Source organism: Dromaius novaehollandiae, chromosome 2 (assembly GCF_036370855.1).
Source record: "Dromaius novaehollandiae isolate bDroNov1 chromosome 2, bDroNov1.hap1, whole genome shotgun sequence".
Lineage (NCBI taxonomy): Eukaryota > Metazoa > Chordata > Aves > Casuariiformes > Dromaiidae > Dromaius > Dromaius novaehollandiae.
In genome coordinates, this window is record NC_088099.1 from 99,178,060 (window position 1) to 99,205,628 (window position 27,569).

At 44.2% G+C, this 27,569-nt stretch overlaps 2 protein-coding genes and 1 long non-coding RNA gene across 4 annotated transcripts in view; 2 read left to right on the forward strand and 1 right to left on the reverse strand.

Moving 5' to 3' along the window:
* The first annotated feature begins 840 nt into the window (after window positions 1-840).
* The window catches only part of GMPR (guanosine monophosphate reductase), a 45,987-nt gene continuing 19,258 nt past the window's right edge, over window positions 841-27,569 (forward strand). Inside the window, exons 1-7 of one of the 2 annotated variants that reach the window (XM_026113230.2) lie at window positions 841-1,332; window positions 6,660-6,779; window positions 7,467-7,550; window positions 9,154-9,327; window positions 15,307-15,388; window positions 17,754-17,860; window positions 24,806-24,848. In XM_026113230.2, coding sequence (XP_025969015.1) covers window positions 1,246-1,332; window positions 6,660-6,779; window positions 7,467-7,550; window positions 9,154-9,327; window positions 15,307-15,388; window positions 17,754-17,860; window positions 24,806-24,848 — 697 coding nt within the window. In that variant the 5' untranslated portion in view covers window positions 841-1,245. The remainder of the gene's footprint in view (window positions 1,333-6,659; window positions 6,780-7,466; window positions 7,551-9,153; window positions 9,328-15,306; window positions 15,389-17,753; window positions 17,861-24,805; window positions 24,849-27,569) is intronic. The other variant, XM_064507014.1, reaches the window with a different exon arrangement.
* Window positions 17,000-27,569, reverse strand: part of ATXN1 (ataxin 1) — a 350,922-nt gene continuing 340,352 nt past the window's right edge. Inside the window, exon 8 of the transcript XR_010387821.1 lies at window positions 17,000-17,496. The gene's annotated coding sequence lies outside the window, so the exon portion shown is untranslated. The remainder of the gene's footprint in view (window positions 17,497-27,569) is intronic.
* Window positions 17,873-23,098, forward strand: LOC112991057 (uncharacterized). Its single transcript, XR_003261208.2, has 2 exons — window positions 17,873-20,511; window positions 22,569-23,098. It is a non-coding gene; the product is annotated as an uncharacterized LOC112991057 (long non-coding RNA).

Below are 27,569 nucleotides of genomic sequence, written 5' to 3' on the forward strand. Positions count from 1 at the left end.
TCATTGAACAGCATGCGCAGTTCTGGAGCCTCAGTGGTTCTGGAAAATCAAATTCAAGGCTTTTCAACCTGGACATTCAAAAATGCAAGCACGCAAATGTCTGCCTACTTTTTCAGACCTGGGCCCCATGTTCAGGCATGCTGAAATATTTGGGATGCTTGGGCCAAAAGGTGCAAAAGGGCTTTGCTGGAGGCTGGGTGTTGATTAGATGTGTGCAACCTGTAAATACGGAAAAAAAGCAGTACCTCGCTCTGCCACGTGTCTGTTCTTTTGTTGAGGAAGGTAAGCCAGTGATGACCTCTCCGTGCCACAGTTTCCAGTTGCTGACAACACTTAGCTCATCTGTCTTCCAGAGAAGTCCAAACCTAACTTCTCCCTGACCTCGTAATTGGACTTCAAGGCTCAAAGATACTGCGCTAGTCATGTGTATGCTATCATCTTTATATTGATCCCTGTGTCACTGGAAGTATAATGGGCCCAGTGCATGCAATTCTGGGGGGTTTTGCAACATGTTTAACTGGGGCTAACCGTTGAAAAATGGATCATATGAAGCCACAATTCAAGTTTCTCAACGTTACAGAGGGTGAAAAAGCTGCCTGTTAGTTCTCTACAGGCACTAAAATAGGAAATTATTGTGCAGGGGAAGCTCTGCGCGGCGGCTGGCGCGGCTGCGCGCCCGCGACCAACCCGTTGCCCGTTTCTCGTGCCCCAGGGCCGGGCAGGGGGCGGACGCGCCCCCGGCAACGGTCGCCGCTGGGGCGGGGGGTCGAGAGCAGGCAAGATGTCGGCGCGGCCCCGCCGCGGGGCGCTGCGCGCGCCGGCAGGAACAGGCGCGGGCGCCTCAGTCACATGGCGGCGCCATTTCCTCTGCCCTTCCTTTGCCCTTAAGGCCGCTGTGTGGCGGCGGTGCTCACACCTCGTTCCGCACAGGGGCAGCGGCGGTGCCGTGGGCTGTGTCCGCGCCCCCTCCTCTCCTCCCTGTCCAGCACGGAGCGCTTAGGCGGGCGGAGGGACGCGGGTGGCGAGGGCGGCCGGCTGCTCGGCTAAAAACAGCCCACTCCTAATAAAGCGATGGGGCGCCGCGCTCCCCGCGCCCTATAAAAACGCTCCGTGGCAAGCCGCCAGGCTTTGGCCGCCGCGGCTCTGCAGGCGGCGCCCGGCGCGGCGGAGGCAGCGCAGCGCAGGGGGGTCGCCGCCGCCGCCACCATCAGCGCCCGGGCCCCCCCCCCCCGCTGCCCCAGCAAGATGCCCCGAGTAGACGCAGACCTCAAACTGGACTTTAAAGATGTCCTGCTCAGACCCAAAAGAAGCAGCCTCAAAAGCAGATCAGAGGTGGGGGCTTTCGGCACACGCATGCTTTTTCTTCCTTCTTAGCGCGTAACTTCCTTAACCTCCCCCTTTCTCTCCTTCTCTCCCTTTCTTTTTACTTCCCAAGCTAACCGAGGGTGTGTGTCGTGTTCCCCCCCCGGTTAAAACGGCGTTCAGGCGGCGGCGGCGGCGCGCCACTGCCGCTGGGAGGAGGGAGGCCGGGGCGAGGCGCTGTCCTCCCCCGCTCCGCAGCCAAAAAGGGAAGGGGGGGACAGGGGTGGCTCCGAGCAGGTGCCTCTGCGGGCTTCTGCGGCGCCTCGGCGAGGAGGCGAAGGTGACCTGCGGCTCCATGTCGGGGGCTGCTGGCCGGGGCGGCAGCGCTACATGAACAGCGTGACGCTTTCCCTCTATGGGGGAAGGGGGTTTCCAGCCGCCGTCGGGAAGATATGTTAGAAATGAACTGAAATGCTCTTAAAAAAACCAACCCAGCGAAGATGCTCAGGAACACCTGCCATGGCTCTGCTTGCCCCAATCCCGCTCATTTGGGACCTGAGATGGCGCGTTTCTCCCTCAGTTGCGCTAGCCCCCCGCGACCTGCCTTGTCCCCCGGCAGCATGGCCTGCGCAGGCAGAGCCCCGCCGTCCCCCCACGGCCCTCGCCTCCTCTCTGGCTGTTAGCCAGGATATTCCTCGAGTTACTTCTGACCGGGGACCGGGAGAGGCCCCACAAAATCGTGGGAGGGCTGCCTCTACGAGAAAGATGGCTGCCTCAGGATTGACAGCGCCTTTCCCGTTTACCTCACCTAACCCCAAGGTTAGGGGAGGGTTTACGTCGGTTAATGAAGGAATTACGTTGCGTTGGGGGATGGAAGAAGGATTAAGCTTTTCTCTGGGGGAAGTGGAGTCATAAGAGAGAGAGAGACACTGGGATGAATCAGATGTGTAGAAAGACAGGACTGGAAAGGGAATGGAGGTGTCTGTACTTGTTAGGGGCATGCAGCCAGGGGTTTTGAGGCCAGCAGTCAATTAAAGCAAAACCTTTATGCTATTACGAAGATGTGCCATTGGTGAGGCCTTCTTGGTGGAATGGTAATCTCAGGTTAGCCCCTTTTTATATGCAAAGAGTGGTGTCAGGACTGCGTAGCTGGTCACCGTGGTCACTTACTGTCTCATAAAGCCTGTATGCACTTTCCAGACATTTACTTAGGGACCATGTCAGTCCCTCTTCAAAATTCACTGTGCTGGCCTGACAAACAGGTGGAGCTGTGCTCCACCGAGTGACACATGGCTCCTTTTTTAAGTGCAGTGTTTTGTATATTTAGCTGTGTGCAGACCGTGGAAAGAAGGGCTGCTGGGAAGGGAAAATGATAGGAGGAACATGAGCTGATATGGCAGGGTTGTCACGGGTGCCTATGATGAACTGTTAAAAGCTTTTCACATGAGAAAAAGTGCATGTCATGAGGGGGGTTGGTGAAAACTGATGAAGGTTTAGAAATTGGACACCATCACTGAGGCTATAGCAACAGGAATAAACAGTGTCTGTGAGAGCCAGATCTGAAATGGACAGCCCCAGTCTGCTTCAAAACAAGAATATAAATAAGTGGTTCTGGCAGAGGAACAGAGGCAGCTTACTACAGTGCCTGTTACCCAGCAAGCTGCTGCTTTGAAGTTTATATCAGCAAGTGTCTGCTTCTTTGGTGTGAAAGTCTCATTTTGCATGAAGATAGCTTTTTGTGCAGTAGCTGGAATTAAATCAGCTTCTTAGAGAGGCAGTTTGGGCTGTGTGCAACTCTTCTAGGTCTGCTATGTTGATACTTGGGTTTGATTCTTGGCACTGTGTTCACTTCCCGTGATGGCTTTCTCTTTTTGAAAAGATAGCAGAAGATTGGATGTTTGAATTCAAGTGTCAGAAATGGTTAAAGCATTGATTGGAGTGGGAGACGGGGAGGGGGGTGGGGTACAGCATTGCCCATGTGTGGAGCCTTGATACTTGCATAAGCTGCTATTTTTGCCTTTGCTGGACTTACCTCTGTAGGTCAGCCATTTCAAGTTCACCTGCCAAGTGTCCTGTTGGAAGTCTAGCCATTAACTTCAACAAATAAATGTAAATAAGCCCAGGGAGCTTTAGGTTAGGTAATCAGTATGCTGCAGAACAGCCAGTGTTCTAAGTCAGTATGCTGCAGAACAGCCAGTGTTCTAGTAGTTTCACTTATGAAAGATCCGGGTAGGAGTTACAAAATACATTTAATGATTTTTTTTTTCCTAAAGAAACTTTTACCATTGTTGAATAAACCTGAACAATCCTAGAGTCTGAAGTTTCTACTTGTGTAAAACAATAAGCTATGAATTAGCCTTTACCACTCAGAAGGAGATCTTGGAGTTGTGGATCTCTGAAAGCATCAGCTCAGCAGTATTCAAAAAGTCAAAGGAATGGTCAGAAGTGTTACTTAAGATATTAAGGGAAACTGGAAAACATCATAGCCCTGCACTGTATGTTCATCCTTAGTATACAGTTCTGATTATCCCATCACAAGACTAGCATAATAGGTCAGAAGAGGTTCAGAGAATGGCAGCAAGGTAATCAGCTGTATTGACTAGCTTTCACATGAGGACAGAACTAAACAAATTAGGACTATTGAATATGGAAAAGAAGCAACTGTGGAGGATATGCTAGAAGTCTATCAAGTGAGGGGCAGAATGAAAAAGATGAAACTGGGAAATGGCTGCTCATTGTCTCTCACAAAAAGAAGTAGGAAGCACTTACTCTAATTATCAGGCAAAGGTTATACTTTTTTATGCAACATGTAATTGGGTTTTGGAATTTATTGCTGTAAGATGTTGAGGGCACTAAAAGTATAAATGGGATTCAGAAAGATACTGGACAAATTCCTTATGTCCATGAGTGGCTATTTAGCACAGTGGATTGGAGGATACTTCTGTCTTAGATCCTTAAACATCAGGTTCTTGGGACCTGGGAAGGTAGACTGGGGAAAAAAGTGTCTTCAAAACTTGCCCCTTTCTTGCATTCCCTTCCCAAACATCTGGTACTGGCTGTTCAGAGAACTAGGGCAGTGGATGAACATCTCTAGCCCAGCATGGCATTTCTCCTGTTCTTAGACAACAGAAGCCTTATTAGTGGAAGTCCTGCAGTTATCCCACACAAAACACCTGCCGTTACGGTATTATCAGTTGTAAGGATAATTGTGTGAGATCCACCTATCTGGCTGGCTACAGGAAGTCGTATATGACAAGTTCCAGTAAGTGGAAGTGAGGATCACTGAAAGAGTAAAGGCCTTGTGTTTCATGTGTAGCCTCTCATCTTGTCGCTGTCTTTTCTTAAACAAGCTCATCCTTCCTTTCTTCTTCTCTTTCAAGTTCATTTGAAAGGGACTTTTTCCTCTATATTAGTGTAAGGCAGTGGTTCTGGTACTACTGTCTGCGTAGAAGCGGTCATGTGATGCTCTGTCTCTTTTCCTTGGTTCGTTAATAAATTGCATTAAAAGTGACTAAAATACATTAAATACCTTCCTCATGCTTTCTCATTTTTTTTTTTATTGTTAGCTGTAGCTGAAATTGCATTACTGATGACATGACCTGGTTATGGCATGGAGAACTGGGGCCTCTCTGGTAGTAAATGTGAAGAAGGGCAAGTCTCCACTAAGATGTATCTTAGGTTGCCCACCGAAGTGACCCTTCCCCTTAAGAGACAGTACAAAATGAGAAGCTGCTTCATGATATATCACTGGAGCACCAAGTTGTTTCTCTCATACAAAGCAGTAATAAGAAAATAATCATATTAATCAATCATAATGTAGTCTAGAATATAATGAAGTTGAGACCTCAGACTATGCTGTAAATAAATGATCAAAATCTTGTATTTTTAATGTTGCTTCCTTTCTGGTGATGGATATGAGTTCAGTCCAAGGCTCTGAGTGTTCTTGAGTTAAAGCTGAAGCGAGGAATAATGAAAATTATTAAAGAGCCTTCATGTGTTACTTCAGAGACTAACATAATATATTACTGTCGTGCATTTCTTAGATTTTCGTTTTTTTCTTTCTGGGAGATGCTATGTGGACCTATGGGAACTGGTCTTAAATTTGATATTACCCTTTGCAAATGTAAGGAACAAAATGCCTGGTGTTACCATGATCATTTGAGGATGCTTAAGAAGAAATAACTCTGAAGGTGAAGGCTGACACAATTGTAAGAAGTTCATTTAGAAGCTAGCTGCCTCCTGGATTATTAAGCCAGGATATGATTGTTTGTATTGTATGGCAGAAATGCTAGCAAGTAGGATGTAATTGCACTGTTGTACAAACCCATAGCCAAATGTCAGAGCTTGGTTTTGAATTACTATATTGTCATGTACATTAAAGATTGAGACAAAGCTCTGTATGACCTAGAGTCGGAGTTCCAGCTCTGCCTTCTGTGAAGTTAGGACTTCACCTCAGGTTTCTCAGCCAGCTAGCCAAACACCTGAGGTTACTTCTGTGTAAAATCATCTACAGTTCTCTGTCCTTTCTTTCCTTTCCCTGTCTGTCTCTTCCAGACCCTCATTTGTTTTTCTGTTTTGATTCTCTCTTTCCTTGGCAAGAGCTCTCTTTAACGCAGAAAACTCTATTTCGGAAGGCTGCAGTTGTAACAAAATAAATAAATGAAATTAAGTGGGGCAGTAGTGGGATGGAAGGAGGAAGAAAGGGAGCTGCTAGAAAAATTAAGCAATGCCCAAACCTGCCGTCACTGTGTTACAGAAAATTACATTTGCTAGCCACCATAACGGTCTGACCCTACGTTCCCACTGAGAAGTTCAGAGCCAAATCAAAGCAAATTAAATAAATTTTCATGACACATGTGCAGTAATTACAGCTTGAGCTGGGTGCCTCCGAAGAGGGACCCCAAACAAAGAAATCCCTGGGCAATTATACCCTTACAATCTAAGTTCCCCACCTCCCATGCAAAGGTTCAGACCAATCGTAATATTGGGGTCTGGGGTCTTCCTGTTCTTCATTGGGTCTTGTTGTTGTCTCTAGGCAGGCTGTTTTTCCTTATCTTTATTGTGGCAGCTTCTGCTGATGGATTTACCTTCTTTGTAACCTTCCTTATCTTTCCAGCTTGAACTGCCTCTGGGGCCCTTTCTTACTGAACTAGGTGAAAGTTCCTCATGTTATCTGAGTGTGGCCTAAGGCTTCAGCAAATTTAGCTACTCATGCTAAGCAAGTTTTACATAAATTGTGCTAAGTGGTTAGCTCTAGACAGCTTCAGTTCAATATTCTTTAACAACTGAAGTCAATGACAAAACTCCTGTTAGCCTGCAATCAGTGACTTAAAACTACATGTGTGTATTCTTTACAGGTTGACCTCACACGCACCTTCACTTTCCGCAACTCCAAGCAGACATACACAGGAATTCCCATTATAGTGGCGAACATGGACACTGTGGGAACATTTGAAATGGCTGTGGTTATGGCTAAAGTAAGTCTTGATTCTCGCTTCTGCAACAGTTGGGAAGCCATTGGGTGACAGCAAATGGCCTGTGTTTGTAGCTAAGTTTATTGGGAGGATGAGGGACAGGAGTTAAAATGTCCAGAACGCTAAGGTGTGGTTTCACTGCAAAACAGTTGTGCTTTTAAAGCAAGACATTTACCCAGAGACAGGGCTTCAGGTGTAATATAGTTTCAGTGGAGATGTTTAATGGGACAAACGTTTCTACCTTGGTAGTAGGTCAGCTTCAGGTGGGGGCTTCTGGAGCCGGCAGTTTTTGAGATATGTATTGTGCTCCATTCCAGAGAAATTTTATTAGCTGACAAGGGCTTTGAATGTGTTGGTTACTGGATAAGGTTGCAGCAGTCAAGAGTCATTAATTAATTGGCCTCAAGCCTTACCTTAATCTCCTGCAGTGCATATGCAAATGTAAAATATTGGACCATAGCTTGGTTAAACGTATCAGAAGCCTGATCTTGAAAGATCTGCTAACTGTCCTAAGCTATCTTTGAAAAGCCATTTGGAGTTGGTTGGTTGTTACTCTTATGCACTGTTTCTAATCCTTTCAAGAAAGATGAGCCTATATTTAAAATGAGAGTTTCTGATATGCTGTTACTCTGCAGCTAAGGGAAAGATGACTAACTTGGACATTAATATCAGTTTTCTTATTTTTGCTAGCATGCAATGTTCACTGCAATTCACAAGCATTATTCTCTGGAAGAATGGAAACTGTTTGCTGCCAATCACCCAGAATGCCTTGAGGTACATTTTCATACTGCAAATTATTATGGTTTATTGCTTTGTTCTGAATTCACATACACTGGGGTCTCTTGGGAATAGTGTTGTCAAGTGAGGTTTTGGGGAATTAAGATATTTGCTGTTCTTAAATGCATCAATGGAAGGGGCTGGTCCTGGTTTAAAAACAATAGCTGTGCGAGTCCACTGTGAAAGTGCATGTATTAAGATGCACAAAGCAAAGTTTATGTACACCTAGAATGGAAAGATAGAAGTATCATGAGCAAACAAGAAGAGAGTTATCTAGGAGTGGGTCTAACTGTTTGCTCCTGTTGCTGTTGGCAGCTGTAGTAGTGCTGGTGAGGGAGGAGCCCAGGATCACAAACACAAACGCAACCCAACTACAAGCTGGCCCTGCAGGCTGTAGTTCTAGGCAGGGACTTTACTGTCAGGTATGCAAGCAGTCCCAGTGCCTGTGGGCTGGAATGGCCCAGGCGCTGGGCCTCAAATACAGGAGAGGCAAGGATGAGCATTGAAGTTGTCAGAGCATGCATGTGTCCTCCATTTCCTTCTTTGCGCTAGAGCTCATGCTGTGCCACTAACTGTGCTGCACCCCTTGTTCATGGGGTCCTGGCCTGAACCATTACAAAGAGAGACCACTTAATAAATTTAAACATCGGCCTAGGTTCAGACTTTTTACATACCCAGATTTTGTCTGTGTTCTTCTGGCAGACCTGTACTCCAGGAGAGAGAGTTTCAGTGTGAGAGCGTGCTTGGTAGTCTCTCCTCCCTGCTGAAGTTTGGTGCAGTTTTGGAGAGTTTTTCTGTATGAAAAAGAATACCACACAGCTGTATTGTATCTTTACCTGTGCTTCATTTTGGAATTATAATATAAAGACTATTGATTACCAGATTGTCTGAAAGCCAGCTTATCACTTAGGTTCATCAGGGTTCTTTACATGCTACTATAGGGTAGAGAGTGGTCCCAGGAACATCGAGTGTCTGAACACTTTTGCATTTAGATAGCTCATTTTGTGGTTCATAATCATTGCATTAGGATCTCCTAGTGATGAAATACTGACTTGCTCTTTGACCTTGGATCTCTGCAGAGGTTTTGTGGGCCAAGAGCTGTGGAAACTATTTTTCTGTTGGAGAGCACTCATAGAAAGACAAAGGAGGAAGAAATCTGCTTGTTTTTGATGGTAGATCAAGGGAGGGTTTGGTGAATTGAAAGGTCCGAATGCCAGTCTGACAGCGTGCAGATTTTGCCACTCTGCATTCCTGGAAATTTATCAAGTTAGGGCTCTTGTATTTTTTTGTTAATCTGAGTGCTGTTGAGCCTTCACCCATCTCAGGTGATTATATTTGCCTATGAATCCACTTGTGAATGAAGAGTTCATAAAATGCTAATTTTGCTTTATTTAAATGCTTGTAAACAGAACACAGGTAACAAATCGATATTCCCAGAAAGGCATTTATTTCATGTTATGTAGTATGGCTTTCACTAGCTTCCAGCTTCAAGTTTCCCTTGAAGCCGTCCCAAGACTATGCAGAAGCAGGTTTATGAAAGTGTATACTCATCCCAGTTTTGACAAACAATACACCATTTGTTCTCCTTCTGTCTTTCTAGCATGTAGCTGCAAGCTCAGGCAGTGGAAAAGCTGATCTGGACAAGCTAACAAGTATTCTAGAGGCCATTCCACCTATCAGATACATCTGCCTGGATGTGGCAAATGGCTATTCAGAGCACTTTGTGGAGTTTGTGAAGTCTGTCCGTGCCCTGTTCCCTAATCATACCATTATGGTAAGTGTGTTGAAAGGAGAAGGGGGTGCAAGTTCTGTCCAGGAACATGGCCCAAGGTTTGGTTAGTAGGCATCAGCAGTTTTGTGGTATTCCCATCAATTTCTGAGCCCTCACTTATTAAAAAAAAAAAAAAAGTGTTCTCTAATGGCCTGACTCAAGCCTCCTGTCTTCAAGACAAATTTATGTGGACAGATGTCCTTCTGAGAATATAGAGGGCAGCTCCCTTTTCAGTTCAGCAGGATGTTGACTCTGAGCCAAATGATGACTGTTTAATAACATGGTGGCATTGTCAGTCTTGCACTGCTGATAATTTCTGTGGGAATGTTCAGTGTGTGCTCTGATACAGCAGTTTGACATTGGCATGGCAGGCTGGGTGGGTCCAATTTTTCTCCTGCTCATGTCCTCCTTCCCACACCAGATGTGACCTCTAATCATGAAGTGTGCAGGTTTATTCTGGTGGTTCCAAGCTGAGGTTTGCTAGGGGAATATGCCAACATTTCTGGCAAAATGAGGCCAGTAGCTGTTTCCATCTCTTAGGTCATGATGAAGACTGAATCCTGAATGTAGACTAAGCCCTTGCCTATCATAAAGTATCATGGGGTGTTGTGCAGTTGTGAATGGAGCCATCAGATCAGGAAGCAGAACAGTCAGTGTGGGGGACTTTCATGCTCCTTCTGTGATGATCCCATTCCTTCTCAGACTGCTAATGCCATGCTTCATCCAGCCCTGCTGCACTGAGTAGGGTGCTTGCATCAGCAAGGGACTTCTTGCAGCAGAGCCCTAATGTTCCTGCTTGCTTCCCAGGGCCCTTGAGGAAACAGGGTCTGAACTTGTTTCCATGAGAGCAGCAGACATTTTAGAAAAAGCAGCAGGCTCTTAATGAGTCTCCTGGCCTTTCTTCAGGCCAGTGCAGCAAGAAATCATGTGCTTAGGCAAAACTTTGCCACTCTTTCATGCCAGGCACAAAACTCCACACGCTTAGAACAAATGTAGTATAAAAATGGTCTTAAATGCATGATCTGGCTTGGTTCACCAGGGAGCTGCATGTTCAAGCAGCGCAGAGGAGCCTGTAATCCTTTCTCCCATGTGGACTAAAGCCACAGTGGAAAATAAGCAATTGGATTTTGTGGGGAAAAGATTGTGACTGAATGTTCTTGCCTGCTGGGTGGTGGTGGTGGTGTAAAATGGAAGTGGCTGGAGTGCCTGTGGTGTTCTGGGTTCCTGCATAATAATAAATAGGCATACTGCAACAGCTCCTAGCAGCGATAGGAGCCTTTTTCATATGCATGTATTTTCCATGACTTTGGGGAGAGCTTTTGGAAGTACAAAATGGTAGGTATGGGCCTTTTGAGCTGCCTGCTTCATGTTCACTGTAATGAGAGAAGGAGCTGTTTGCCTGCTTTGGATCTGCAGCAGTGTCCCTAGTGACCTGGTTACTCCAGTGTGTCTGGCTTGCAGGGTTGGGGGAAGGAGGGGGTTAAACCACAGAGTAAAAAACAGCAACAACAAGACTTTCATGAGTGGAGAGAAAGTGGTGTTATTTCCCACCAGCCACCTCCCCATAGGCTGCTGACTTTGCTGACTGAAGAGGGAACCTAGCCTTGAAGTTAGGCTAGAGGAATTTCCTAGAAGGCACAGGAAGTCCATGTCAAAGTCAGGTATTAGCCCAAGATCCTTAAGCCAGTCTCACCCAGCTCCCGCATCTGTTAAACTACCTTCTTAGCTGTTGCAGTTTCTCTGTTTCTGTGACTAAGGTTGTTTTTACTTCAGGTCTTGTTGTCCTGACAGCGCCATCTACTTGAGTACATATGCAGCCCTGACCTATTCAGCTGCCTTCTCTGATTGTAGCTCCCTTCTCTGAGCATGACTGTGTTTTTCATCTCCCTCACAGGGATATATTCCATTCCTAAAGGCGTGCTACCAGATTCGGGGTGTTCAAAAACCTCTTATATTCCTAAGCCTACAGTGTCCATGCAGTGCCTGTAAGCCTCTGATTCAGCTAGGCAGACACGCCTCTCCCCCACCCTCAAATGAGTTTACTTCACATTCTGCACCAAAACGGCCTTTCGAAGCTATTCCTAGCAAAAATGCCACTCGTCTAGGCTCTTTTTATGATACTCTGTAAGGCATGTCCTGCTGCTACCTATTCTGTAGCTGTTTTCATGTCTCTGTGCTACCCCTGCACTATGCTCTCTCCAGTTGCGGTTTTCAAACAAAAGGGCTGGCAGTTAAATACAAGGTACAAAAATAAAGGAGCTTTCTCGTAGCTGAGAGTGATTTCCAGGACCATGCAGGCTGCCCTGTTTGCTTTCCTCAGTGTGACCATTCATTCCACAGTCAGCTGCAGTGCAGTATAAAACAGTAACCCAACCCCGGGTTGGGTAATGTTTGTTCCCAGGGGCCATGTAACGGGTTCAGCTCTGAGGCTGAAAGGTGATGTGCAAGACAACTGTGATTAACGTAGTACTCTGCATGGCCAGTACTCCAGTGCCAGTGGAAGATGTGTCTTGTGTCATGGCCTTTCAAGAGCATGATTTTGCTTTTTAAAATACGTGCTTTTGTAATCACATTACCTTATTTTCTTCTGGCTGGCTCTGATATAAGACTTTTTCACTCCTGCCTCTCATGTTAGTTTATAAAGATCAGTTTCTCCACTGAACTCGGAGGAAACAGAGGCACAAAGGAACAACATGGTTTGCCCTATATTACTAATTAGAATGAGGATGGAGGAAGAAACAGAAGCCAAGTCTCCTGAGTGTCCCACTAATGCCGTACTGCTTTCCTGAGTCAGAGTAATGGTCCAGTGGAGTGTTTGGCTGTTACACAGCATGAGGTGTTGGGGTTGCGCCTACTTGCACTGAAGTCAACAGCAAAACTAGCTGGGGCATTCATGGTGCAGGGTCAGGCTGTTTATGTTATAGTAAAATTAGGTCATATTATTGGTGTAATTATAAAGGTTAGGGCTCTTCCATTTCACTGGAAGTCTGTTTAACAAGCTAACATATCTGTGCCAGCAAGCTTTGCCAAGTGTTTATCCTGAAATTTCCTTTTTTCTAGCGTTCCCTTACTGTTCGTTATACAGAAGAAGCTCTAGGGAGGGGAGCAGGGATTGTGGCAGGAAGGAAGAGGCTGGGGCAGGAGCATATTTGCAGATGGTGTGCTACCCAGAAGATGTGGGCCAGAAAAGGAGGCAAGCAGATCACAAAGCAGGAACAGAGAGAAACAACTGCCAGAAACCGTTACTCCTCTTGGAGTCAGCAACAACATTTACAAGGGCTCAGTGGAAGCAGAATTCAGTCAGATGAAGCCATGCAGACGCCTCTCAGTTTATCTGTGGAACCAGTGGCGGAGTCAGATCAGTCATGGTGTGTCCACTTGAGTCCACAGGGTAGGAGACAGTGATGTTACTGCAGTTCTCTTGGGTCAGTCACAATACTGAATGCAGCACCTACCTGGTACAGCACAGTCCAGTGCAGGGCACTGTCTCTCCATCTTACAGTAAAGCACCCTTTGCTTTGGTGGGTGAGAAGTGTCCTTTGGCAGTGTTCCTTATACTGTGGAGGCACAGACTGTGCTTTTCCCTCTAGGATACAGGAAGAAAGTTTGAGAACTGTTGTCACAGACGCTTCTCCCCAGCTTGATCCATTGCCATTTGCCAGCAGCTTTCAATCAGTGCAGCAGTGTTCCTGTCTCAGTCAGTGAGAGTCGGTATTTATAGCAGGCTTTTATGAGGCACATTATCAGATGCCTGACTGAAATTCAGAGGCACTGCCCTACTGTGTTCACTAATTTTGTATCTCTGTCAGAGGAGCTATAGCCTTTATAATCCTGTTAGGTGAAATCTTGATCCCACTTTCCTCAGGATTGACCCACAGTTCGGTCATCCTGAGTATTTCTGGAATGAGCCAGGGTGACGCTCACTGAAACCTCACACTGAGCAATGATACAGCTGAATGTCATCCTGAGTGTGTAAGGCCAGGTCCACAGCCAGGGTAATTTGCTCCTAATAACTGACTTCATTGAAAGCATGCTGGTTTACCTGAGCTGCAGGGGCTTTTCAGTTATTACCAATGCCGTTATTTTACTGCCAGGGGTAGCAAAGTTAGATTAGCAGTATGGTAATTACTAGAATATATCTCTTTCAAGAAAGCCAGTTCTGCAGCAATTTAGCAATGCATTGGTACTTTAAGGTGGGCACAGTTTTCACTAATACAATACATCCAGCGATGATTATGTTCCCTGACTGCTTCCCCAAATACATCACAAAGCATATTGTCTGTAGTGGCTTCTTTGTACAATTTCTAATTACTTTACTTTCTGTATATCCTTAGTTAATTGTAAGGGGGTTTCATCTCTGTAGTCTCAATCTTTCTATATTCACCTTTCAGATCTTTTTTTAGTTGAAGTAATCTGTCTTCTCTGGCTGGAGGACCCTGCTTTCCCTGCTCTTCAGCCTTGATACTGGGTCTCAGATACTATAGCTGCATCTTTCTCTGGCGGTGGTTTTTGTCCTCTCTGAGGTCTGCAAAAAGTATCTAAGTGAAGGAAGCCTGTATTTGGCAGGTTGAAATCCGCTATATAGAGCTTCACATCTTTCCTGAAAAATTGTTAAGGATCTACAGATTCAGAAAGACTGAAACCAGGGATGTGCGTACATGCATTCCAGGAAAAGATGTATGCTGGGGACATAAGTGTTTCTCCTTGTTAGGAGCACTTTGAATCAACATATGCAGTTACGACATTCTCTAGTGGTACTTTAACATTAAACGTCTGGTTAGCATTTCTGAAGAGACAGTTTGACAGCCCGCTATGCTCTGCTGATAAGAAGACACTGCTGTTTAACTTAAATAGATGTTTGATCCCAAATCTCATGGAGCCACTGACTTTAATGCCCATTTGTCTCCATTTGTAAATCTGTTGCATATACTCCAGAATTTCACTAAGTCATAATGTACTGAGTATCACACTGCACAGGTAGTCATCTGTCTTCAAGATGTAAACTGCTTCCTTAATGCCGTAAGCAGCATGCTGTCTGTCACCCTGGCTTTGAGTGTATAACACTTAGTATAGCAAATTGCCACTGAGCAGAAAGGAAGCAATACTTAGCTGGAAATGCTCTACCTATTGCGTATTCTTTATTTCCCAACAATTGTCTTTTATTGCTATTATTTTTTAACTCAGTGTCACGCAGTTTTGAGAAAAGTTAAGTGGTCCTGTGTTGTGCACCGCAAACTGCTGCCCAGAAGTATCATTGTTTTGTTAAGTGCCTCAGGTGGTGGCTTGCCAGCTGTTTCAGGCTCATGAAAGGGGGAAGTAAAACTGATTAAAAATAAATAGTGAATTACAAGCCAAAAATCAGTAAGCAGAGAATGGGCCTTGCCCAGCATTCCCTGGGTAGCTCCTGTTGACTTCAGCAGGAGTTTTGTTTCAATAAAAACTAAGCAAATGTTGAGTAAGGATTTTAGAATTTACCTCCTGCTCTGCCTGTATCAGTACTGCTACAAACACCTGCTATGTGCTGAAATATCGTTATGTAACAGGTTTTCAGAACATCTCCGGATTCTAAATTCAGATATCTCCACAAACGAATAGGTCATCTCAGTACCAGAACAAAGCTCAAAATGGGTGATGTAGGGCAATTGGGCTCATGTCTTGTGCAGGTTTATTTTGCAGTTTCTGTTAGGAACATGTCACAGACATGAGACAAGCCACAGAGTTGGAATCCAAACCAGACTTGAATTTCAAACGTCTCTTCAAATCAGGGTTTACTGGACCAATCGTGAAATCATTTGGTTTCGAAATGTACCTATATGGTCTGTTTATGGTCTCTGTGGCATGCGCAAGGTACAGTATGGTGAACTATATTCTTCCTGGCTCAACTAGTAAAAGACCTGGATAAAACTCTACAGTAACATCATTACTTTTTACTACACTAGTCCTAAAATCTCCCATATATGTGATATTGTTCCTTCTGTCTAGGCAGGCAATGTGGTGACAGGAGAGATGGTAGAAGAACTTATTCTTTCTGGAGCAGATATTATTAAAGTGGGTATTGGACCAGGTAAGTCAAATCCAGGGTGACTTATGGTAAAGTTGTTGGAGGAGTTGTCCAGATGGAACAGGTGTATAATGCTGCAGCTGTTTGCTTGTGCACAAGGATGCCTAGAACCACCTCAGGTTGATAAAGTAACAGTGCCCTTGCCCATAGCATGTTTGAGAAATACATGGGTACTGGGCTAGCTGTACATATTGCAAAGCAGTACCTAGAAGTGAAGATGCATGTATCTTTGGAAGTACTGGGCTGCTGACATGATCAGTGACAATGTGTTGTGTTTAGGAACACTCTCTTTCCAGCCTGTTGAAAAAAGACTGAGTCACCCCAGCTAAAGCTTAATGGATGCTCTGTTCAGGGTATCCACGTCTACTTTGGTGGTAAGGAAAGATAGGTTTCTAAATAGCTTTATGATTTGTGTCCTGTTAAGATGAGATTGCCTGCCTTGTCCATGGCTTTAAGGATGAAAGGCCGTGAAGGAGATGTGAAGTACAGACAATATTGCCTCTACCCATTACTATTGCCTGGGAGCTCTAATACGTACACTAATGCTCTTATATGTTATCTATCACTGTAACATTCTCATGAATAAATGGGATGACCCTATACTTCATACAGTCTTTTTCTTGCCTTCCATTCTGTAATACTGCTGTCTGGCTTATACTGCTATAGTGTCTGTCTTTTCCTTCTGTCCCATCCCTGTCTGTCTGTTCATGTGGTCCTTCCTCTGGCCATTTTCTTCATAGACTGCAGCTGGGGTCAACATGTGTGGGCTAGATTTAAATTAGTTAGCACAAGTGCCACTGACAATATAGCCATGATCAGCCATTGCAGCACAGGCAGATTGTTTACTGCACATTTCTAAGTGGTTATGGTCCATGAATGGATAAATTGAGCACAGCAAATGATGTAATGAAGGTTGCAGTTATGCCCAGGAAGACAGTAAACAACAATAAATACTGCTAAATACTTGAAGAGCAAACAGCAGAGATGCTGTGGTGTGATTGTCACAGGAAAGTTCAGATATAAAAGAAGAAACAGTATACTTTGTAGTCTCAAAGTGGAAGCAATTAGGAGTAAAAGCTGTGTAGTCCTCCCTGGAAACCTGCCAGAACAGATCTTTCCAGGTCAAAGAGCAAAAAAAGCAAAGGTAACAAATGTTCCTCACAAAAGATCAAATTTTGAGGCTCTCTTTCAGATAATGATCCATTCTGTGGAAAATGTCAGTGATTTATTATAAAGCATTAGGCATTTAAGTACTTACTTACTTAAAAATTAATTTTTTCCTTCTTTGCAGAAATATTTTTCAGTGTTTACACATTGCCAGTTCTTTGAAAGATAACTGGAAATTTTTACTTTACAAATAGCTCAAGTGTACCTGAATATCAGCTGGGTAAAGGGATCCAGACCTCTCTACATTTGATCTAGAATCTGTTGTGTAATTTTTGTTATCATGCAAAATGTTCATGATCTGTATCCTAAATGATAAGACCCTGTTTTCATTATGACTCTTAATTTGAGAGGAAAATAGAGAAGACGTTTCAAAAGACAAAAGATCTAAGGCCGTGTTAAACTGGCATTGTAATGTTTGATATACATATACATATACACACACACATATGCAAACACACACACTTTTTTATATTTATACATATGCACACCATTTATAATACAGTTTTAATAGATATAATTAATATACTTTCTTGTAATGTGACACTATATAGCTTTCTGTTGATTATTTGTCTTGCTTTTTAAATGCTATCTGCTGATTTTTTTATATTCTCAATTACTGTGGTCAACCAAATATTTCTGCTTTAAGTATTAGGCAGAAATTGGTTTCTCTTCCTTGTGGAAAATTTCCACAAAAAAGAAAGAGCACAGATTTTCCCAGAGAATTATTTTAAAAACATCTGTAGACAAAAGATAACTAGAAATATTTCTTTATTGGAAGAAATATTCAGATATTAAATGTTGCTGCTGAACCTCATTGAAGTTGTGACTCTGGTCCCTTTGTCCCCCTTCTCTTCAGGCATCTCAGTTGGACTTCGTCTCCCGTGATGCAGTAACTCCCTCACCAGGAAGCATTACGGATGAGACCTAAACTGGGAGTTCTGGCCCTGGAGAAGAAGGGGGGTATTAGTCACCTGAATTACAACTCCTATGAATTGGTATGACAGCATTTCAAAACCAAAGTTTCCGTGTGTTCCTTTTATCCGTCAGAAGCTGACATTTGCAATAGAGACTTCTGGGGGGTGGGGGGGAATAACGGATATGGAAACACAGTTTTTCCACAAGAAAAAGAAGACAGTCTGTTTTTTTCTGCCAGCCTAACTGGCTATGGTTTTTTTTTTTTCCCTTTCGTTCTCTTATCTAGGTTCTGTGTGCACCACTCGTGTTAAGACAGGGGTGGGCTATCCACAGCTGAGTGCTGTTATTGAGTGTGCGGACTCAGCACATGGCTTGAAAGGACATATCATCTCTGTAAGTAATTATCATCTGCTCTCAGATTCACACTGTGCAAATTGTTGTGAAAAAGGAGAATCAAATAGTCCAGTACCCTCTGCATGTTAAAGGTTTATCCTTCTGTCATCTCCAGGTGACCCCTATACTAGCTCTTAGGTATCTCTTAGTGGAGATATAAATGTAAAGAATAACCTACTCCCCGTATGTAAGTAGAGGGCTATAGATATTTAGAAAGACTTGGGCACCTCACTCCTGTTTGTGCCTTTGGAAAGCTCCTTAGCCCTTGAAAGGAACAGAGTAAATTGCTGTGTGAACAGAAGAGGAAGCATGATAGTGTTTTCATGCCAAGGCAGACAGTACTTCTTAAGAGAGATTTCTGAAAAATGAGTGAAAGTTAAACGTGGCTTCCCTCAGAGAGTGGAACTGAGGGACAGGACAGGCAGTAGAGGGGAGTACAAGGTAACGTGATACATGCCCGTCTATTACTGGTAGCTGGATGGATTCAGAGGGTATCCTAACAGAGCTCTCTTTGCAGAGTTAAGAGTATTTGAGAGGTGGCTTTGTTTGAACACAACTGGCACACAGGCGGCTGCTATTTTCGCACAGCTTTGGGAAAATATTGAGCCTATGGAAAAAAGAGGGTATATGTTTATTTCAACTATTGTTGGCTTCCAGTCCACCAGGAAGACCAAGCTTCTCCCTCATACAGGAAGTAAATCTGTAAGCATGACCTCAGACCAAGCTAGACCACAACCTACAGCATCCAAAGGTCCCGTGTGCTTACACATACCCAGCTGGCCTGTGTACCACCACAGAGGTTTGCGCAGTGAGTCTGCAGGCAGGTTGTAAGGCAGCCAGTAATTGGGGAAGGCACGGGGGCCGTCCAGTGTACCTTGTTCATACCTGCCCTCATAGCCAGCAGGTCTCCCACTGTGGCCCTAGGAGAGCTCACACACTGAATTTTAGATCTACTGCCAAGTGACACCACTGGAAGGCTCTGATTTGTTCAACCCAGTTGTGACTTGGTATCCTTGTGAGGAAGTGCATGCGTTGTAGAGGAAGGAGGGAAGAGGAGAAAAAAGTGACTGGGGGAAGGCAAAGGGAAATGAAATGTTCTGATGGGAAAGGGTCTGATTTTATTTCTTGGAACTGTGGGTATAATGGAGCAAGGAGATGTGTAATACAGTCAGATCTCTCTTGCTCTTTATTGTTCGTACATATGTATTCCCATCTCCTCCTGGTTCCCTTATAGGAAATTTGCAGAAAAAAATAAAAGCAGTCTGTGTTTTTATTACTTGGGGAGTATTACGAATATTCATGCCTGTAGCAGACAGTAGAATATGTGTGCAGTACAGCATGAAAGACCTGCTTGTTACTATGAAGGCTTGATAACTATAGATGCTATCCTAACAGTGACTCAGACCCATCCTGGTTTTGCAATAATCATTTTTCTGCTAGCAACTCTCAGAAAAATGTTATTACCCTAATTTCCCAAGAAAACAAGTAGCTGTCTGTCTGTCTGCCAGTGGCCCTAGATATGAGAGGGGGAAATAAGGCTAGTAGGTATTATGATCCTACAGTGAGCCTGTGCAGCTGTGGGGCTCCATCTGATCTTTGAGACCATTTCCTTGAAGTGCCAGGAGCTGAAATACACAGTGTTCTGCAGCTTTGCTTGGCAACTAAGAGGCAGTGGTCAGGTTGCTAGTCAGCATATGTGTACCAAACATACTGGCTGGCCCGTGTTAGCACACCAATGAGTAACCTTCGGGTTAATCACAATACTTATTTTCTCTTGCCCACCCAGCACATCAAAAGGGATAGCTAGACAGGCCACATGAAGGTGGGTATCACAGTGGCCAGCCTAAGGGAGACCCACAAGTCTGTTGCAGTGCTAAAATACCTAGGATCATAGGAAAGCAGGTTTCAGTAAGTCTGCTGCTCACAGACCCAATAGTTTTTTTTTTTTAATGCAGATGGGTCAGAAATTGGAATTAGATCAGTATTTCCCCCTGCCTTGGGGATCAGACCCAGGGTTTTTGAAGGGCGTCAAATCCAATGCTGCTTATGCCTCTTGGAGAGTAAGCAAAAGGACCTGCCATCCCTTTTCCATGACTTAAGTCTCTCACCCTGAAATTGCTGGAGAAATTACAGTTTCTGAGAAAGTAATGCTGAAGAGGAGTTGCTTTCCATGCTCATTCCAAGGAGAGTAGCCTTCGCACAGAAATTATTGAAGTGGAGCTATTTGGGAGGATAGGAAGGAACGATTCACAAGCATTTTACTACTTTGATTTCAAGGACGTTACAGTACGACTGAGGTCAGAAGAGTGCTTGGATCAAAGTTATGACCAGTGAAACTGTGGAATTCCATGTTTACAAATCCTTTCATTGATCTCAAGCTCAAAAATGGTCTCTTAAATGACTTTAAAATGCAGCTTTTGTTGTGGTTGCTCACTCTGAACGCTTTCGTTATGCACCTCCCAACTCTTGAACTGTTACCATTAAGAAAGTTGAATTTAGCAGGTAGTTTTTTTGGTAATGTGCTTTTGAGCTCCATACCAATTGCACCTATGCATTTATCTGTGCAGTATGTTACTGAATGTTTTGCAACTTCTGCTCACAGAAAATGGCTTTCCTTACTGTGGTTCCTTTTGTCCTTTATCCACAAAAAGGTAAGGGATAGCTTTTTTTGATTTGGAAAAAAAACTAGAGTGAGTCAAGGAAGTGCCTTTTCATCTTGGTGGTGGGTTAGTTTGCTGCAAGTGTAATCTTTTTATTGGAAAGAAGTTCCAAAGCCCTGTAGCATGGGTCTTGATCCTAGACACGCATCCCTAAGATAGCCTGTATTTAGACTGTTGAAAAAGGAGATGATTCTGTGCTGTTCCTCCTCTTATGCTTTGGGGATGGATCGGTTGCTGACCTGCCTAGCTTGTCAGTCTCAGTGAGCCCACACCTAACAAACCTCTAGCCATTCCAGGCGGAGTACAAAAGTGCAATTTAATACGTATCTGCTCAGCATCTGGGCCAAGAGAATTATGTTCAGCTGTAAGTGGGGTCTCTTAGAGCACTGCAGCTCAACTCTCTCAAGAAGGAGACTAGGGCAAGGCTGAGGATCTTTTGCCTGAATTCTGCAGCAGATGGGCGTTGGTGTGATGATTGGGGGAGAAAAAAAAGCATGACCTTTTGGTCATTGCCAGAGCTCTGGCAAGGGTGGGTAGTACAAGAGAGAGGTACGCTTCTGAGGGGAGACACCAAATGACAGCAAACATAGCTATGTAATTGGGGCTAGGGGCAATAAGTAAACATAGCATCCCTTCAAATGTCTTGCTACTGCCATTCTTATGTAGGTTCAGAAAAGGGCACGCTGTGCCTGAGCCAAAGGAGGTCTCTCCAAGCAGAGTATTACCACAGTCATCTACATCGATTAGGTGGGAGAAAACATGTCCAGCAGGTTTTGTTATATTGATATCAAAGTGGCAGGAAGGATGTGAAAGGATTCAAAGCCTATGAGCTATCTCCATAATTTATAAGCAAAATCTGTTGATTATAGCTTATGATGTGATACAGGTGTTTTGGAGTGCTTTCTTGCATCCGCTGTCTTGTCCGGTGCCTTCATTGAGTTGCTCCTCTTTTCTGTTACGTTGTCACAACTTACATATGAAGGGAAACAAGTCCCACTCCTAGAATGAGACAGTGACAGTGCTGAGCACGGTACAGGCACTGCGAGGAACACAGCAGACTTGAAGGCTGTTCTCCAGTAGCTCTGCTAGGATGGCAGCACACACTGGGAGTTTAAACGTTTGCATTACTGAAGTGATTACATATGATTTTTGGAGCTGATATGTTGACTAAAAAGGTGCCAATTTTTAGGCAGACATGACAGGCCGAGTGAGTGCCTAGTGTCTCTCTAGAGTCATTTACACAGTGAAGGGGAGGTGAAATTGCCCCTGTTACTTTTCTCACGCTAAACCATCTTTAAGACTCAAAGATTACCTCAGAAAGGAATATTTCATAACTCACTGAAAGAAGACAGGAAACGCTCTCTTAGGTACAGCACCATTTCTGTCCCCTGCTCTATTGTACTGGAGCCAATAGTCTCATTTTTTATTCTCCCCTCTCCATTGGCCTTGAGAAAGTGCAACAGTGAGTTACAGTGAAGAGGCCATTTAGCAGGAGAGCTCCTCCAGAAATGCCTTACTTGAGATAAAGTTTCTGTTTCTTGTAGGTCAGACAACTCCTCTCCTGGATAGAGGCAGTCACGTATCTTAGTAAGCCAGCAATGTGGGGAATGGAAGGCAGTCTTGCGCGTGTCCTCTCACATTTGGCTAATGTCTGATAGAGATCCCTGTTTCCCCTTTGCCCTGCCCAAGTGAGGGGCATTCAGTGCAAAGGATGACTACGGGTTTCTTCACCCAGCTACTGCCGCACCATCGCTGCCTCCACACAGCACACTTTCCACACAGGAAATTTGCCCAGCATATGTACTTCATAATAGAAGCGCCATATGTATCGTTTCTACTACTGTATATGTCACATACTTTATATAACGTCTGTATAACAAACAGCTATCTGTTTGCTGATGCTGTCGGAAAGGCTGGTTATACTGCTTATTAGAAAGGTTGCTTGAAACTTGCAAATTAGAATTTATAAATTCATTACAAATTGCATATAATCTTGACAAATATTCACAGTTCAAACTGTTTTTTCATCCTGTATTTCTTTTCCTCAGGCTAAATTTTGCTGTTGTAAAATGGTTCATCTGTTCTGAGAACAAGACTGGGGAAAACAACATTGTTTTATCCACGTTCAAATAATTCTGTTGACTGGAAAGCTGTTTTCCTCTCTCCTTCACCTTAGCACCCAGTTGTCTGAGTTGTGCCTTCTGCAGGCCCCATGGAAACCCATTCCAGTAGGGCTACTCTAGAAGAATCCCAATTCTCCCATGTTCACAGGGGATTTGTGTAGGTAAATGTCCCCATGGCTCAGAGGCAGAGCCTGAGCCTGCAGCAAGCCCCGTGGCTATAGCCCAGTGGTTCACTTTGAATGCAGAAGCAGAGTCTTATTTTCTAAACAGACTGCTTGATTTCTCACATGTAATGAAGTGTTTTAATGCATATGGGTCTGTTATTTACCATCTTCCACCATAACTGTTTAGTACGTCCCCTTTTTGTTTTTGTTTCTGTGAAACGGTGTCATTAAATTTACCCACTTTAACAAAGTAAGTGGAGACATCTACAAATAAAGCACTGTGAATCATCATTGTTGGTTCCTTTTATCTTAAATGGTAACTCATGAGCTCTTCAGAAAGTCTCTTAATCTGTTCAGCATTTTGTAATTTGGTGACATTCTAAGTGATTTTTTTTTTTTAAAGCCGATGACTAATGACTGCAAAGTAAGGCCTGATCCTCCTAATGTTTCTGGAGGAATAAAGCCTTCATCACCTCCATTACTAGGATAATTATAAAAGTGAGATACTGAGCTGCCCAACAAGAATAGACTGTAACCCATCTACCAGAGAGCATCCATAGCCAGCCTGTTGTCAGTCAGGCCGTAAGAATTGGGCAAATTCCTGACACAATGCTTTGAAGATTATTAGACCTCTTTTTCTAACTCTGTTTTTCTTCCTCCTGACACATATATGCACACTCACACCCTCCTCCAGGCTCTGACTGGCTTGTCAGCGGGAGAGAGTTGCACAAGCAGAGCCCTTCACTGGTGAGAGAGATTCAGCTGTCAGCCCTGCACTCCTTTCTGGAACTGACAGCAAGAGTGTCTAGCTCAACAAAAGGCATAATGTGCTTGAGGTTATCTGCGAATGGAAAAAAAGCCTTTAAACTTCTACCAGATGTGGCTTCCAGTGGATACCCTTTAAATAGCCACTTACTTTGGATCCACCTGCTCAGTGTGTGTCTGAATCCTTTGTGTGCACAGTGAGGTTCTCACATGCAGTTCTGCTGCCAGCTACCTGCCCAGGTCTCCTCTAAAATGGATGATGGTGGTGGATGCCTAGCTGTGCTCAGCCACTGGTCACATGCAGGCATGTATTTCTGCCTACAGGGAGGTGAAGCAAAATGAAATAACCATACTGTCTGGAGAGCAGCTTCAAAAGTAGGAAATCTGTTAGCACTCTGCCAGGGACCCTGTTCCTCAAAGGAGCAGGAAGCTCTCTCATGACAGTGACCATGTAGGAAAATGGTCAGTATCTTTTATCTGATGCTTAGACCTTAAAAGACCTGAAGAACTATAGCACTCTGATACGTGCTTTCCCTTTTTCATAGCCCTGTTGCACCTACGTAACTTCCCTTCTGCCCAGCCAGCAACCCCTCATCCACCACTGCTTTGCTCTGCACTGAAACTGAAACACACAAGTCTAAAATGCTAAAGAACTGATGTTTCTCTACCAAACCCATAGCAAAGAGCGAGGAGTATGATAAGAGATTCATTTTCACCTTCCAAAGATTAGATTAACCAACTCACTTAAAGATTGTCAGATCAAAATCCAACGTATCTGATGGTGTATTTCCCCACCCCTCACACTGTGACCTTTTAATGTATTGTAAACTGCTGAGAAAGTTATTTTAAATGTCTTTGGTGGTTTATGGTAGGGGTTTGTGGTACCTCTGCATCACAGAGCCTTTCATTAAAATGGCAGGGAGTGACTCAGATTATCAGAGGAGTTTTTCCTTTCCAGTTTCTGGGATTTAGGGAACTGCAGTAGAGAATTTGCATTGCTGCTGTTACCTGTGGTATTATCACTAGACTATATGGTGGAGTAAATAAGCCTAAAAAAGAAAAGCAATAGAAAGAATATTATGGTTTCCCTAAAAACTCTGCCAAGATGTTGAATACTAACCATCACAGTCAGCTCTTGCCATATTGTTCTTAAGGAGAGGCTGTTCTGCTGCAGGTTGCAAAGTGCTCACTGACTGAGTTCAGTGCTGCTCACTGTCTTTTTCCTTTATACAGGATGGAGGATGCAGCTGCCCAGGAGATGTCGCCAAAGCATTTGGTAAGGACAACACGTAGGGCCACAGTTATTCCCAGCGTAAGTCCAGCACAGTCAGCAGTGATGCAGGAGTCAGTTTGACCCTGAATGTGTAATCAGCAATAGGTTACATTTGTCCCTGTGGCTGACTCCACTGAAATTAATACACCAAATATAAATTTGCTCTTTGTCTGATCTACACAGTCCAAATTCTACAGAGCAAGATCATACCCTGGCCGAAGTCCTGTTTAGAAACTATCTGCCAGGTGTGCATGAGACAGGCTTTCTGATATAGCCACTGGGACAGTAATACAAAGAAAACTGATAAGGATTTCTTCTGAGTAGGGTTCAAGGATGACAGCAACATTGCCAGATCTGGCTGACCTGGGCCCTGAATGGACAGAGATGGTGGAATGTGTCTTGGACACAGTAACAAAGAGAAAAGGCAGGCCAGATCCCAGGAGATGTTCTTGGGATCAGCTCGCCACTTGAAGAGCTGAAATTTTATTTATTCTGTATCCCCTAGAGCTGAACAGATGACTAAAACATCCAAGTTAATTATTAACAGATTTACTCTCATGCCAATAGCTTCAGTAAGTTCACCAGCTTTTAGTGATAGAGCAGAGCAGTTAATCTGTGAGTATTTTCTGCTGGGCATGAAAGTTACATCAGTTGGGGAGGAGGGAGGTTAAAGTTGTCACTTAGCCATGACCTTGTTCCTGCTCTGTATGTGAATCAGGGGCTGAATGTACTCAGCAGCAGGCTGGCAGGACATTTAAAGACACACTCCTGTCCCCCAAAACACCAGTCCGTTTGGAGATGTCTCAGTGTGGAAGTGCCTGGAATACAGTAGGACAGCACAGCCTCATATTGGTATTTCAGGGTGATACGATACAAGAGATGGCACGTTATGATAAAGCACGTTTGCTTGGCAGGAAACTTTGCAAGGATGGAAAGCAGGAACAGACCCATACAAAGATTACGGCCCTGCCAACAAAAACTTTCCTCCTGGAAAGGCTGAAGCCAAAATCTGTCTTCTGAGTTTGCAGACAGCTCCTGTTTTTAGACAGGTCAGATGACAACGAAGACTTAATAAGAGAATTTTAAGCACAGCCCTGGAGTGATTGCTACTAGCAAGGAATCTGCTTTCTCTCCAGGTTTCACAGGACCCTTGGATTACCCAGGGGTGAGGTAGTGAGAGATACTTTCAGATGGGTGATTCTTACGTAGCTGAACACCAGCACCCGCCCTCTCTAACAACAAGATCATATTAAAAAAAACCACCCAACCTCTCCTCACCCCATCGCACCCTGACATCATGCTGCCTGCAGTGAGGCCTTTGTTCTGCCTGGCTTTCTCTGGCTCCCCGGCTCCTCCCGGTTGTTGCCAGAGTCATTGTTGGGCTGTTGCAAGTGGGATTATGGCCTTGCTGCATTCCAGGCTGCTGCTGTGGCAGAAACCTGGCCCATGGAAAAGGTCTTATTTCAACAAGAGCATTTCTAGAATTTAAAACAACAGGAAACAACTTCAAAGTCTTTAAATTGTTTTCCTTTGCAATGTTTATAGAAAGTCTGAAGAGTCCCTTTAATCTTTTTGGGCCACGCTGAGGGGAAACTTGTTCAAAGCCTGTGGAAGGGAGGATTCAGGCCTTCAGCTCACTAGCCAGGCAGTGCTGAGATTCGCAGGCTACTACAGACTGTCCCTGGCAGAGGAGTGTTGGGAAAAAGCTAAGATTATATTAGCAGTAGTCCTACACTGACAGTAGACCAGAGGGAATAGTCTAACCTATGTGTTACAGATATGGGGTTGGAACTAACAGAGATTACCCTGAAGCAATAAATTTACCATATGTGGTTATGTATTGTTGAGATAGCCAGTCTCTGGAAATGTGACTAGATAGAACCAGGTGTGCCATCTGAGATGGATGGCAGAATAAACTCCTAGATAACATTGTTATTATCAGTGTTTATTGAATGCTATGGAGGTGATTGATTGGCTGTGTGAGCTACGCAAAAGGTAGCCTTCATGCCAGCATTTACAAGCCAAAGCCCTGATCCTAACACTGAATCGTGCTGAGAGCTTCCTGGGGGAGACGAGTCACATAAATATATTGGATATCAGGGAGTGAGGGCTAAAGGACACAGAGATACCATTTTACCTGGAGATGGAGACCTGGGCAAGGCATGGAGAGGAAACCTGAAGAAGGCTTTCGGTTAACATGTGATTACACCATCTCTTTTTGGTGAACCATTGTTAAAAGTCTGCATGAAAGGCATGTTGAGGGTTTCATCATAAAGCAGTGATAAGGCAGTCATTTGGATCATAAAAAAACGAGGAAGTTCCAGATGTGAAAGCTGGCAATGAAAAATGGCTAGAGATGTGACATGAGGAAAAAAGCTGGCAGCATAAGGAGGAGCTGCAGGGTAGAATGGATTGAGTGCAACTGAAGAGCTGTGAAGAACCTTGAAGAAGGTGCTGAGAGGTGTTACACATGAAAGGTGAGGCTCAGCCATTGACTGGTGTCAGCAATCAGAGGTAGACTGGGCATGCTCACAGAGGGGAAACAAGATAGAAGACTAGCAAAGAAAATCGGACCATAATAGAGAAACACTGAATTTAGGGGCAAAAATGCGAGTTACAGATATTTTGGGAGAATGGTGAAATGCAGGAATTGCTGGCTGGGAACATCTGGATTTGGGAAACCGAAGATGCCATTGCCATTGGGTGTTGGAGATGATAATGGAA